The 14,309-nt window shown below is 42.7% G+C and overlaps 1 protein-coding gene across 13 annotated transcripts in view; it reads left to right on the top strand.

Annotated features, from left to right (window-relative positions):
• ptprfa (protein tyrosine phosphatase receptor type Fa) overlaps nt 1-14,309 on the top strand; it is a 300,893-nt gene that overhangs the window by 226,673 nt on the left and 59,911 nt on the right. For 9 of the 13 annotated variants that reach the window (XM_078259540.1, XM_078259541.1, XM_078259536.1 and 6 more), the window contains one exon: nt 13,385-13,548. In XM_078259540.1, the coding sequence (XP_078115666.1) occupies nt 13,385-13,548 (164 nt within the window). The remainder of the gene's footprint in view (nt 1-13,384; nt 13,549-14,309) is intronic. The other 4 variants (XM_078259537.1, XM_078259535.1, XM_078259531.1 and 1 more) reach the window with 1 other exon arrangement.

Here is a 14,309-nt window from a genome sequence, read left to right as displayed (position 1 = left end):
CTCTGCAAAATAGCCACGGGAAGGAACTTGTTTTGGTGGAACATGTGTACGTTCAAAAGTTGTTTTAGTCGTGCAACAGAAAACTCAGATTGGACAGATAGTCTAGCTAGCTGTTTGGATTTACCCTGCAGAGATCTGAGGAGCAGTTAACCATAGTCCTCAGAAATCCACCAGAGTTTAAAATTACAACACAAAGAAAGAGGAAGGTGACATCCGGCCGAAAATTCGGGACATCCGGTGGATCTTCCAGCACCGCAGTAATCCCCTTAATGAATCGTCGTGGATATAGACTAGTCAAATACAAATCTTGTGGCTGCTACGACTTGTGTACAGCTTATTACTAGCAGCATTACTTTAACAGTACCAGCACTATCAATAGGACATGGATATGGAGTGGAATTTCTGGTAATTTCTGTTGAAGGTCAACAGGGTCCAACAGCTCATTTTCCTTCAGGTTCATTCAAACACATACCAAGCACGAGTGTAGCCTTGGACCATGATTGTTTCATCGTGTTAAGAACAGAGCAGCGAAAAGCCCAGATTCAGTAAATGACACTCAGATGAATGTGTTTTGAGTCTGTACAAAAATAGAAACCTAATCACATTCATTGAAAACAGGAAGTAAGCTTATAGCTTTTATTGCCACTGCAAAGCTGCTGGCAGGCTGGAAGAAAGAAAGAAGGGGAGGGGGGGGGGTGCTGGAGACGGAAGCAAAAAAGGGCACTGCAGCTTTCTCTGGCCCCCACTGCTGGTAAACAAGCTGGGACGTGTGAAATTGGATAAAAGAAAAAAAGGCCATATAAACAGTGCGATCACTTAGAGCAGAGGAAGGAGGGAGGGATAGCGAGCGGTGAACAGCAGCTTCCTCTGAATGCAGGGCCCTGTGGGAGTGACAGCGAGGTGAGGAGAAGAGGGAGAGGTGGAGAGAGAAAAGAGAGGGAGCTTAATGGGGGGATAAGTTTGCTAAGAATGGGGGGGCGTCCTGAGGGAAACGCACAGACGCACTTTAGAAGGCGAGAAACGCTGCAATCATTGGAGAGAGAATGGCTCGGATGCTGGAATGAGCTCCTGATGTGGGAGGGATGCTGAACTTCGAGGAGAAAAGACAGAGAGGAAGTAAGAAGGATGGCAGTGCAGAGGACTGGGGATTGTGGGTAATACACTGAGCCTACTGGATAGCATCCAGTTTGTCGCAGATAGAGGAGCTGTGAAGGCTCGGACTGAGGCGTAAATCTTCAATATTCTGGAAAATAACAGAGCTGTCAAAACACATTAGAATCACACAGTGTTTATGACTCAAATGCTTTTTTGGGGGGAGATAATGGACAATAAAAACATCCTGCCACTGCTATTAAAGCCACGTTTCTTTTTGCACAACCCACCTCTTCTCTCCAGCTTGCAGATGTAGCAGCAGTATATTTTTCTCTGCTGAATGATTACTATCTATCAGCTAGTGCCACTGAGATTAATCACCTCCAAACTCTCCCCCTCTGAGATTTTATAAATATCCTTCAGAATATGCTTCTGTGCCGCCTAAAAGCCCGTGAAAATTATCAATGAAAAAAGTTTTCAGAGCTGTAGGCAATACTCTGCTAGAAGTGCCAAAAAGTAGTACAGAGAAAAGAAGGCTCAAAGAGCCGGGGAGACAGATGAGCTGAACATGGTATCAAGCTGCACACCTTTTAGCTGCTAAGGTTTCAAGGTTTATTCTCCAGACTATTTAAAACGAAGTTGGAAGATTGGAGTGATTTCAAACAGTTTTAGAAGGCAAACTATGTTGTCCTGTCCATAGTGGCGACAGATCATAAAACTTGTTTTGTTCTTGAGGGACTTGAGGGACAAACAACGTTTTTCATTTAATTTAAATGAACATGACATAATCCCTTTGGATACTGGGCTGAAAACCCTACAGTACACTGCCTCTGGACCAACAAGTCCTCCAAACCTATTCCTACCCTCTAAAGGCTCTGACACACCAACCCGACGGACGACCGTCGGCAGAAAAGTGCCTCGGAACACACCGAAGCGATGCCGACTTGAGCGTACGTTCTGCGCGTGCGTGAGACGTAATACGTCTCCATGACAGCAGGCGGCGCTAATCTGTATTGTCGCCCCAAAAATGACGAACGCGTCACGTGGGTCTGGCTTCTCCCGAATTTCAAAGCCGACCATAATGGCTGCTCGTTCGGAATACGATCTCGTATTTTTGCGAAAATAGTTCACCGAAACATGTTTCTGAAAACATTTTAAGCGAGAAATAGGCCATGCAGTTGCTGAATCTGTCTGTTTTTTTGAGCGACAAAGGTCAGTTTGAAAGATTTTCGTCAGATTTTGAGAGGCGTTTGTCACGCTTATCCCGCTCATCATTTCCGGGAAGTGTTTTAACATAAGTGCACTGATTCGCTAATCAAGGGCTAGCACTCCACCAATCAGATTGGTCATTGAGTCCGACTGCCCACTGGCCGATTCAACAAGTCCAATCGGCCAAAATGGATGCCGACGGCTCCTCCGACTGGACCATCGGAGGGTTTCATAAACTAGCGCCCCCTAGTGGTGGCACGAAATACGTCCTCATATCTAAATTAGAGAAGGTAATGGTCACGGTTTTAAACACGCCGTAAACGTTGTGAAATGGTCCCATTTTGGTTAGGTTTAGACACCAAAACTACTTAGTTGAGTTGATTAAAAAATATGGTGGTTTGGTGGTTTGGGTTCAAATCAGACGTTACTCCACTTCCGGTTACTCACGTGACACTGAAAGGGACGTGACTCTGTTCGTTCCGTAAAGTTAATAAACTCCCCCCTGTTCATCCCTCCTGGATGAAAGTCATGTGTTTGTTTGACCCATCCACCCCCCAACCTACCTGTTTATGCCAAAATTTGGCACTCTTATACTTTGTCACATTGCTTCCTTCTTTGTTACCGTCATAATTACTACGGAAATCACATTGAGATCAAGATCTCATTTGCAAGTGAGATCTAAGTACAAACTGAAATATCAAACAAAAATACAATCAAATGAAAATAAAAAAAAAAATTTAAATATCAAGTCAAGTAGATAATTGGAAAAAATTTATAAAATGATTTCATACAAATAATGAAAAATAATGAAAAAATAAAATAAAAAAACAACAGTAGAAAGTGAGAAGTGCATTCTAAAATGGCATTGATGCCATAGATTTATGTTTTCCTCCGTGGGTGCTCACGGGCGCACGCCCTTTAGAAAAAAAAAGTAGTCAAAAAATGCTTGCATTTCAGAACCTTAGCAAATGGACAGCGGCTGACACGAACACACACGCCAATTAACTTGATAATAAAGCCGTAAAGTAGGCTATCTTTCAACTCAGGACAGCGCCACTTCTCACAAATAGTACAGATAGGTTTGGGAGATGAAAAGTTGAACTGGCACGTAACAATCAGCTTTGTGGGAAATTAATAATCACTAAAGAGGCGTTTTCATCCGAGAGATGCTGTGATTGGTAGATAGGATATGGAGCAGGGGACTGACAGTGACATAACCAATCACACTATGACAGACGCTCCACTTAGCACCAACTGCAATGTTTCATTTTAAATGAATGTAGCCTACTGGCAGTCTGGCACACGTGGGTGCTCAGTATTTTCCGCCTATACCGATACCGTGCCAATATAAAGACGTATGGCTATGCTATGTAAAACATAAAACGATGTATGTGGTTGTTTTTTGGGTGAGGACAGTCTGCTGAACAATTGTTCACCCCTTCACTTTGAGGGCCCTCATCTCATTTTGGACATAAGCTAAATGAAGGTACTGTATTGGGTGTTCAGTGGACTTACAGCAAGGCAAAGGCAGTTGTGTGCCTCGAGCCCCAGCAGCAAAAAAGTCCTGCAAAAGAGCAGAATATCCATAATATTCAGTGGAATAGAGTGAAACTAGCAGCGGGAATGTAAATTGCATCACCCACATCCTTGCTCACATACAATACAATGCATCCTCGTAGCTAGTAGAGCGAAAGATACAAGCAAAACAGGAACCGGCTCATTAAAATATTGCCCTATAGCACTACTAAAAAATACCTAGTATTTGCTTACTGACAAACACCCTCCTCTGCTTGATTAAAAGCCCTTTCATCAAGTCAACTCCACTCCCTCCACTACTTAATCAACAACATTATACCACTTGACTTTATGCGTAATTTCTCTCACCACTGCACCACTACCTACAAGAAAAAAAACAAATTAAGCGACGTTATCCCAGTGGCATGCAAAAGCGAAAACGTAAGCTTTCTTAACAACTTTATAATCAAAAGAATGCACGTCTGCTAACGCACTACATAAACATATGTCTTACAAGTCATTGAGTCTAAAATTCATTTATGCCTGTGCCTGTGGGGTGACATGATTTCCTTGTTGCCTTTGGAGTTTCCAGTGTGCCAGGTGTTTTCTAGAAGGAAAAAAAAAGGCACTGTCATCATAAAACGTATTCTCAGTTCCAGAGGAAAAATGTTAATCATTGTTAAGATGAAGATAGTCTATATCGACGACGTTTCATTTCCTCCGCTCACCTTCCGCTTTCTTTGTGTTGGCGTTCTAAACTCCGGTGGATTTATGATGACTTATGGTTAACTGCTCCTCAGAGCTCTGCAGGGTAAATCCACCAAGATGAAGATTAATAAGGATGGATATTAGAAAAAGTAAGACATAAATTGGGACCAGAATCATCAATAACCAATCAAATCCCCAGAATCCCCTCACAATTTTCTTACTGTCCAATTGCCCCTCCCCCCCCCCCATCCCATTTAAAAGCAGCATGTTTTGTATTGGTGACAGAGGAAACGGTACAGAGCAGATCTATCACAAAAGGTACTTACAAAAACCAAGGAAATAAGACTTTTGGTTGCTATGTGGTTGTTGGAGAGCGGTGAAATGGTGCAGTGATATCAGAGACAGTTTGGCTGTGGGAGGATGAGCCTGGAGCAAGCCGGCTGCCAACTGGTGCACACTCACTCTTCTGATGTGGATGGCAATTATTCACACACTGCAACGCGTGTGCAGTATATAGTCGTTATGATAAATGATGGATAAGGAAAATATATCGGAAATATATTGTGTAGCACGTGTATATTGTGTATCAGGCTGGATACCAGAGGAGAAAAGTGATGTCAGCTTCATGGAGAATGACTTGGGAGTGATGATATTAATTATGGCTGGCTGATGGTAAATGTGAGAGAAGCCGGGGTGATGAACTGAATAATCTGTATGGATTTTTTTTACACCCCCATATTCTCACTGGATCGTGTTGTCTTCTCTGCTCTAATCTGCACACTCCTCTCTTATTTCCCATCTCATCACTTGTTTCTTATCTTAACCGCATACAAACTACCCAGCAACCATCATTGCATATCTGTATACGACAAAAAAATAAGAAATTATTCATTTAATTAAATAGGTTTTTTTTATTACTACTAGGGATGCACCAAATCCAGGATTAGGGATTTTTGACTAGAATTTTTTTCCACCAAACCGAACCCTACGCTTGCCCTACACGCTACGCTGGTCGACGTAATGACGCCGTCGTTGATTACAGGAAGGTGTTACCGTAGGTGGACCGTTCAATGCAGTAGGCTGTGAGAAATAGTGTTGTTTGGCGGTACTTTCAGTCAAAAGAAGGCGATTCAAGTCCAGCTACATGTTCAATTTGCAACACCGATTTGTCTCGTGGTGGCGAGGACCCTAAACAATACACAACATCGCCGCCGTTAAAACATTTGTGTATGAAACATCCGAAAGAATACGAGTTGTGCATGAAGGAATCTACAGACAGCAGCCAAAATGCAGCAACTTCAGGTACGGCAAAGGAAGGACAGTCACAGCTAAAAACTCTAACCCACTTCACTGTGTTAATGGACTGAGGATGGGAGTAGGATTCTGTGTTCGGTTTCGGATTCGGCAGAATCTTACCCAGTGGATTCGGTATTCGGCCGAACCCCAAAAATCGGGATTCGGTGCATCCCTAATTACTACTGACTATTTTACCAAAAAGAAGCCATGACTCTCTTTACAGCAATCCCACCCCCCCACCCCTTAATTTTGTGTTTTCCTTTTTATAGATGAAGGCATTTCCACCATAAATTAATGCAGAAAAGTGTTTGATGCTCACATTTTGATTTTATATATATTATATTATATATATGCTTCTCATACAAATGCCCATGAGTATGTCCATGATAAAAGTTATTTAGCTGTCGTTTAATTTTTTCTTGCACAGTACCTCAAACGATGAAAGAACATGATTCTAAATCAAGTTTTCTGTACCTTTAAATTACAGTTTCAGCTAGAATATATTTAATACACAACGTAAATGGATTTTCAAGATAAAGTATAGCCGATACAGTCAGATCAAAGCGCTTGGTTTGATTATTCAGAAGGATTAGGATACTGATTTCCATCTGGAGAGCAAAGTAAACAGCCATCCAAATGTACTAGATCTACGGTATATATGTGTAGATGTTAATGTGCTTGGAAGGGTCTAAGACCATGGCATGTCGAAATGCATCTGTTTCGTTTCAGGATTTCCACAACATGACAAATGTTCAACAAATCTCTCACAGCCACAAAGGTCACGTATAATTCATTTGTAGTTGTCAGCCCTGATGTCACGCGCTCTCACAATGAATGTTGGAGAGAAAGAGAGCGTGAAACATGTGTGGGAATTAATGAATCAATAAGGAAGCAAAGCCAGTTCGCGGGGTGACATTGTTTTAACAAGCAGCATTCTTCAATTGTGTTTACAGCTTTCACCCAGAGGAGCTGCAGCCGGAGCTGGAGCTAGCCTTGTTAAGCCAGAGCCTCGTCAGGCTTACAGGAATATTTATAGTCCCATTCGCTAACACAGTCCAACTTGCTGCACTTGTCTCACAGAACATTAAGTGACAAGCAGCAAAGTTACTGAAAGTGAATTACTCCCTGCAAATTGATCCATGTAACTCCTATTTAAAGTTTATTACGTTGCCAATATCCAACTGGCTACAAATCTGCACTAATCAGGATGGAAAAATAAATAGTTTTCTTTGAAGGTTAATGATGCAATGATATGTTTCACATCTTCTAATGATGGGATGTTTTGTCACTGCATCATGTTTGAGTGCCATCACTTGAGACTACACACATCAATAACACAATTCCAGACTAAACACAAAGTCTGCATTACAAACTGAGGGTGTGGAGTTTTAAAGAGGTCTGACAAATAGATTCTAGGGAAATGTAGGATCCAGCAGTTGTGTACTGTGTCTCAATTCGGATACCCACTTACATGTAGTGCACAGTGCACACTTGTGCAAGTGCGTACATTTCAACAGGGTAGTGTTGTCTCACATCGCTCGCCGCCGTTAAGCACTGACTGTTCAATCAGTGGTGCCTGCAGGATTCTATTTCATAGTACACACAAAGAACGCCTGCCCGCTGGAGCAGTTTACTGCGCCAGAAATCAGCTGTTCTTATATTTAATGTGTATGAGAATGTGCTTCTAGCATGCTTTTATCATATCATGATGACCAGGTTGTGAAAATATTTTATCTTCTTCAGTTTAATGGTAATTTGCAGCCGAAGCTTTTCCTCCAGCTATTGTCATCCACCCGGCTTGTTTTCCTCACTAACTGACAAGAGTATAGTGGTACGTATAGAAAAAACGTGTGTATATAACAGTTGTATAGTTCGTGTTTTGCCGTTTCAGCAAAGATGGCGTCTGTTGAGGGCGAGTAGTGTCCACCGTTCCATTCTCAACATTTTGACCGCTGTGAGTGCAGCATCTGGGTACTCGCATTGCACTGCATGTGGCCACACTTGGTCAGAGTAAACGCACTACATACTCAAAGACACAGCTTTGAAGTTTGAAACTTACCACTGGGGACTAAAAGTCAGGGTGTCTCAGGTTCAGTTTTGACTGTTCTTGAGTCCCCCAACTTAACCCTTGTGTTGACCTCGGGAAGACAACACAAGGGTTAAATGGTTAGTTTGGCTTTTTTGAAGTGGTGTTGTATGACATACGTGTAACCAGGTTATGCCAGTTCTCCCTGAATACATGAGTGGGGAAGAATGACGGAGTAACTCTACCTCTGGTACAGTAGGTGGCGCTCTGACAACGCACAACTAGCTTTCTCTTCCGGTAACACCGAAAGGCCAGTAAATTAGTAAAATGTAACAACTTTATGTTTCATTTACACACTCTTGTCACAGCGTAGGAAAGCCCAGTGCCCTCGCCCGGCGACTCACAACTTGTTCGGGTCATTGTATCTGTTCTGTCGCCCAGTGTCGGGTGGAATAAGAAAGCTAACTTCGTTAGCTAACAAACATTAACGTTAGCCAGCGGCCGCAGCGGAGGCTGCTCGGTCCCTCCACTGTTTAGCCGAGACACCGCCAGCCCCGGAGATGGACTATCTGTTTAGCCATCTCCCGATGTCCTCTGCTGCTTCGGCGTGGAGTAAAACTGATGGACCGCAGACTCTTTGCTGCTGATGGCCCACTGATTCGGGCAACTCTGTTTTGTTGTATGTTATCATAGCGACGACTACGACTCACATCGCGCTGACGGATTATTTCTGGTTCAAAAACCCTTACAGGGAAGTGGGGAGGGGCAGTTGGAACATGTGCAGACGCTTAAACCAATCATACCCTGGTTAAACATGCAGGAATACCCCAATTTACGACTTTAATCTTAGAAATTCAGAGTTTTTTTTATCGGAATATTACCCCTTACTCCCGGGTCCGTTACATTATTATTTTTCCTATGATGAGACCTACGTTTTAATAATGTGGAATCATCCTTTACTGTACGTATGGTGTAATACACACTTACACAAATACAACACTGAAAAAGGTCTACAGTATATCAATGGTAAGACTGGTTCAAAAATATTTTCCTATGTGAGCTAAAGATAGCCTTGAAGCCATCTCAAAGAGTGATGGATAATAACTAATGGAAGCTCAACCTGCTCAGCCTGACACCTTCGAAGACATTGTGTCTCCTGGCAGCAGTGTGAGTGTGTCCTGTGTGCTTTGGATACAGGAGAGACTGCCATGTTGTCTAACGATGGCAGAGAAATAGCCAGGGCCGGCCTCAGGTCTCCACGGCTGTCCAGAAGGCGTGTGAAGTTGTTTTGCATTATTGGATTTGTCTTCAGGATGTCACTTACTGCTTCCTTTCCTCCCTGGCCTCAGAGGGGACTCTTCACTCCCATAGCCGGCGCAGCCAACACAGCAGCCTGCCTCTGTCTCTCTCACCGTCGATTCACTGTCCTCCTTGGATTTTATAAAACTGCATGTGTTTCGTGTGCAAAAATCTGAATTTGTAAAGTAACTAGTAACTAAAGCTGTTTTAATAAATTAATGTAGTGGAGTAAAAAATACAGTATTTCTCTCTGAAATGTAGCAGAGTAGAAGTAGAAAGTGGTATGAAAAAATAATACAAAATTTTGACTTAAGAACAGTACTGAGTAAATGTACTTAGTTACATTGCACCACTGGTCATCACAGTGTGTGTGTGTGTGTGTGTGTGTGTGTGTGTGTGTGTGTGTGTGTGTGTGTGTGTGTGTGTGTGTGTGTGTGTGTGTGTGTGTGTGTGTGCAGGACTCCAACATCCTCCATACTCTCATATATAGTCCTGCCTCACTGAACACCCACAAGTGTGGGTCAGCTGTCAAAGACAGGTAAACTGCAAAAAGTACTATATAGCTGCCAAATGTTTCATCAAAATATGTCACCCTCACTGTAGTACATAGATTTAGGCCATTTCATTTAAAACTGGTTGTCGGTTATTTGAAACAGGTCATAATTTTTCCAATTGTTCGATTGGTCCATGGGAAAACTTAGTATACATTAATGAGAAGGGCAGTTCACTTTGGCAACTATTTAATACAACTTTAATTAGTTTTAGTCTTATGACCAAAATTGTATATTCATTTTATTCACATTTTAGGCATTTAATTATGTCTGGCACATTTGAGTATTTTTATCATGCATTCTTGAATCATATCTCGTCAAAGCATTCTGTGACTACAGCTGTCCAGCCAGTCACCAGAATCTTTTTTTCTCAACCGTCGACGGAGATCTTGGATCCCCATCTAGACGCGACCAAAAAGTGACGGCCAGGGGTCCTAACAAAGCGTCGGAATGCGACGAGTAGAAAATGAGAACGGGTTGCAGTATCATGCATGCATGTATCCGTGGTTTGCAGAAATGTTCAATGCCAACATTTCCTTCTGGACAATGGGTTGAATTGTCAGCACCTCGTTGATGCCATCGTGGTTGTGTACAATTGCCATAGTTACAGGTGTTGTTCTCATCTATGGCAGGGTAAGCAAAAAAGGCATCGTGACCTGTTTTTTCCACTGTAGTCTATATCCACGACGTCACCACTTCCACTTCCGGGATTGCTCTGGTGCCGCCGGAAATTCCGCCAGATGTCACTCTTTTCGGTCGGATATCCGTTACCTTACGTTTCTTTGTGTTGTAATTTTAAACTCCGGTGGATTTCTGAGGACTATGGTTAACTGCTCCTCAGATCTCTGCAGGGTAAATCCAGACAGCTAGCTAGACTATCTGTCCAATCTGAGTTTCCTGTTGCACGACTAAAACAACTTTTGAACGTACACGTTCCACCAAAACAAGTTCCTTCCTGAGGCTGTTTTGCAGAGGCACCGTGGCTCTGTTCGGCGTTTAGCACCGCCCACGACGATTGTGATTGGTTTAAAGAAATGCCAATAAACCAGAGCACGCTTTTCTCCCATCCCAGAATGCTGTGTGGACTAGCCAGACCCTCCTCCGCAGTGCTGTGGACGAGGGTCTGGCAATGCGAGACTAATACCACTGTAACATAACTGACTGCCTCTCTTCAGTAAATGGCTGCTATTGCCACACTCTGCTGTTCGAACGTAGTTGGGTACTCGCTGTCATTCTTGATCACTGTTCATTATTCCAGCTACCTGTGCTCTCCACTGCAGAGCAGCGAATCATTCAGGAGATGGATTCACTCATCTGCTCTACTGTCTGTGTTCTCCTTGAGAAGACCTGCTAAAATGTCTGATAATATTAATGTAAAACTGTCCCTATACTTTAAGTTTTAAATGGTTGACAGCACATTAATCCTGCACTCATTCTCATTAATATCCCATATTAACACCAAAATAATAGTCAACTAAAAGTACCATAAGAGTTACATCCACATTCATAGCCCTCTATAATGTCAGGTTAATGTTAGCTTAGCTTTTTGTTAATGTCAGTCTGTTGGTCTGCAGGTTTTTGGTAGCTTTTCCCAGCTTTTTTGTTGCGGCCTCTTGTCCTATTTTTGTTAGCATTGTGGCTGCATTTAGTTTTCATAAATCTATTCGTTCATAGTTCACATTTTGGCATAATTTTAGTTTTGTCATTAAAAAAAAAGGGGTTTTAATCAATATTTTTAGTCATAGTTTGTGTTGACAAAAGCTGGGCCAAAGTAACAGAACCAGTTTGCAGACCTCGACCTTGTACACCTCAGATAAGTGTGTAAGTCGAGCACCATCTTGATTTATCTTCCACAGATAAATGGTACCCTGTGGAGTTTCTGACCTCTGGTATGTGATTAGTGGGTCCCGGTTGTGTTTCTCACATGCACACTTGTTAGACCTCAAGGATACACAAAATGAGTTTAGATGAGAAACACTGAATACTAACAAAAACTCCCCACTGGACACCTGAAATTATACTCTTTGGCTGTTGGAACATTTTGCAAATACTGGCTTTAATTACTTAATAGCTTAATTACTTAAAGAGGAAATATTCTTACCCAGACAGACACTTAAAACTATACAGCCAGCTGTATTGCGTGGAGCACAGTGACGGTTTTACATTGAACTACACCCAGGGCGAGACCCCCTTCGAGCCCCCAGTTGTAATTGCAATAGTTAAATAATTGGATTCTCTTAAGTGTGTTTTTCAAATGTTCTAATGAAGGATTTGTGCAATTGTGCAATTATATATATATATATATATATATATATATATATATGTGCCAAAAATATATACAATCAGATATATAAAAAATGTAACAAGAGCAGAGCGCAACAATAATATAAAATATTAAGAATAATGTGCAAATAAAATATAGAATAAATATTCTAAATCCTTTATCACACAATGTGAAAACAATCTAATTATTATTTATTTTTGGGGCTTTTCCCTTTATTATAGTGACAGTGGATAGACATGAAAGGGGGAGAGAGAGAGAGATGGGGGATGACACGCAGCAAAGGGCTGCAGGTCGGATTTGAACCCGGGCCGCTGCAGGACTCAGCCAACATGGGGCAAATGCTCTTACTGGGTGAGCTAGAGGCCGCCCCTAGAATCTAATTATCACGCTATTGTACTAAGAACAGAAAACACGGTATCGGCACCTATGCCCAGCAACCCGCTCGACCCAGAGGTGAACTGTCCCCCGCTCCCCCCTCCCCTTTCCCCTTCTCACACAGCTTCTCTGTGCACTTTACCTTCTCAGCAAGCAGGGGCGCCAATTTGCCAATTCCCCACACGGTGAAATGATAGATAATACAGTAGAAAACCACTTCGAGGATTTTTTTTTTTAAGTGCTCGTGCCGCCCCCCATGTGTCATTAAAAAATGCCGCCCCAGGCGGCTGCCCGCTTAGCCCGTGCCAAAAAACGCTACAGGTGGAGCACCACCCCCCTCTTCTGACATTGTAGCCATGATATTGTCTGAACTGACTATTGACAGCGATCACAAATCCACCATTTGTAACCCTTTGCTTTTCCCTTCAAGTGAGCGACTTCTAGGTGTCCATTAGTGACTGCCAAATGAAGCCTCATGAAGCTTCATGAACCATTTTATTTATTTTCTGAGCCCACTAGATGGCGCTCTTGGTTCAAAGAAAAAGGCTCAAGGAATGGCAATTCAGTGTGCTTTCAACCCTTTGTTGAGCAGAGAGCGCCATGTAGTGGGCTCAGAAGATAAAGAAAATGGTTCATGAAGCCTCATGAGGCTCCATTTGGCCATTACTAGTTTCCCTTGAAAAGATAGTGTGGTGTGTGAATAAAGTTCAAATCTAACCTGGACACATCAGCACACAGAGAGACAGACCGGTTCTTTGATTTCTCAGCCACTGTGTGAGTTGGTGGAAAAGGTTTCATTGTGAAACCGTGGTGGTAGATGGCCTTCAGCCATTGGAGAGTTTTTTTTTTTCATTGAACCTTTATTTAAACAGGTAATCTCATTGAGACACAGGGTATCATTCTCAAAAGAAACATGCTTGGGACAACCCGTTCTCACTCCGAACTCGTAAAATGTCCTGATTTACTCTGCACTGTTGTGTGTAACTCTGTGAGTGTGAACTGACTCTGGATCATCCTGCTCATTTGCAGCAGAGGACTTTTGCAGCCAGCCCGTTCTCTGAGCCCATCATGGTGAAGCTCCACAGTGGGGTGGCCCGACAAACTGAGGACTCCGAGATGCTGTGGGTGATGGGTCCAGTGCTGGCGGTCATTCTCATCATCATCATAGTCATTGCTATTCTACTCTTCAAGAGGTGAGTCTGATGGAAAAAAAACAGCAGACGGACTTGTTCAAATTTTCTTTAAATCTTTATTTTTCACGCTCCTGTTGTGTTCTTTAGCCCCCCCAGTTTAGCACAGGTAGACACAATTCTTATTATTACCTCTTTTGGGGGATGGGTTGTCTTTTGTATTTTTTTGTGGGCGACAAATCTACCTCTTCTACATATTGTGGGGTGGGGGGGATTTCCCTCCCCCCCCCCAATATACACATATACACAGGTTCATTTTGTTTTTATCTGTCATAATAAAGACAGGAATAGTGTCAGTATACCTTGAAGCAGTGCATGCTCATTGTGGTCTTCCTCATATCATTTAGCTGAGCGATCATTTAAGCCCAGTCCAGAGAGAGACCTGGGGCATTTGTCTTCAGCGCAGCAGATGACAAGAACATTTAACAAGAGTCAGGCACCAAGAAATGGTCAGACTGGAGTATTTTCTAAAGTACAGACAGACAGTTATTCTCGCTGAGCCGGCCTGAAGGCAAAGGGCCTCCACGGCATATGGGAGGAAGGCGCTGTGAGTTGCCCCGAGGTGCTGCCCTTCCAGGCTAACAGTTGGCCCGTGCTTCCTGTGCTTGGATCAAACATCTGGAGCTGCTGACTGGGCTGACGGGGGCTTCCATATGGCTACTGCTCTGCTCGAATGGCAACACTCGTTTAGTCTTTTTCTCATTTTGCTCGTTCTCTCTTGATGTGTCAGGATTTGTTTGGTAATATTGGTACTGGGGAGTCTC

The sequence above is a fragment of the Sander vitreus genome, chromosome 9 (genome assembly GCF_031162955.1).
Source record: "Sander vitreus isolate 19-12246 chromosome 9, sanVit1, whole genome shotgun sequence".
Lineage (NCBI taxonomy): Eukaryota > Metazoa > Chordata > Actinopteri > Perciformes > Percidae > Sander > Sander vitreus.
The sequence above is the reverse complement of the archived record's forward strand: the minus strand, read 5'-3'. Positions and strand labels throughout refer to the sequence as shown.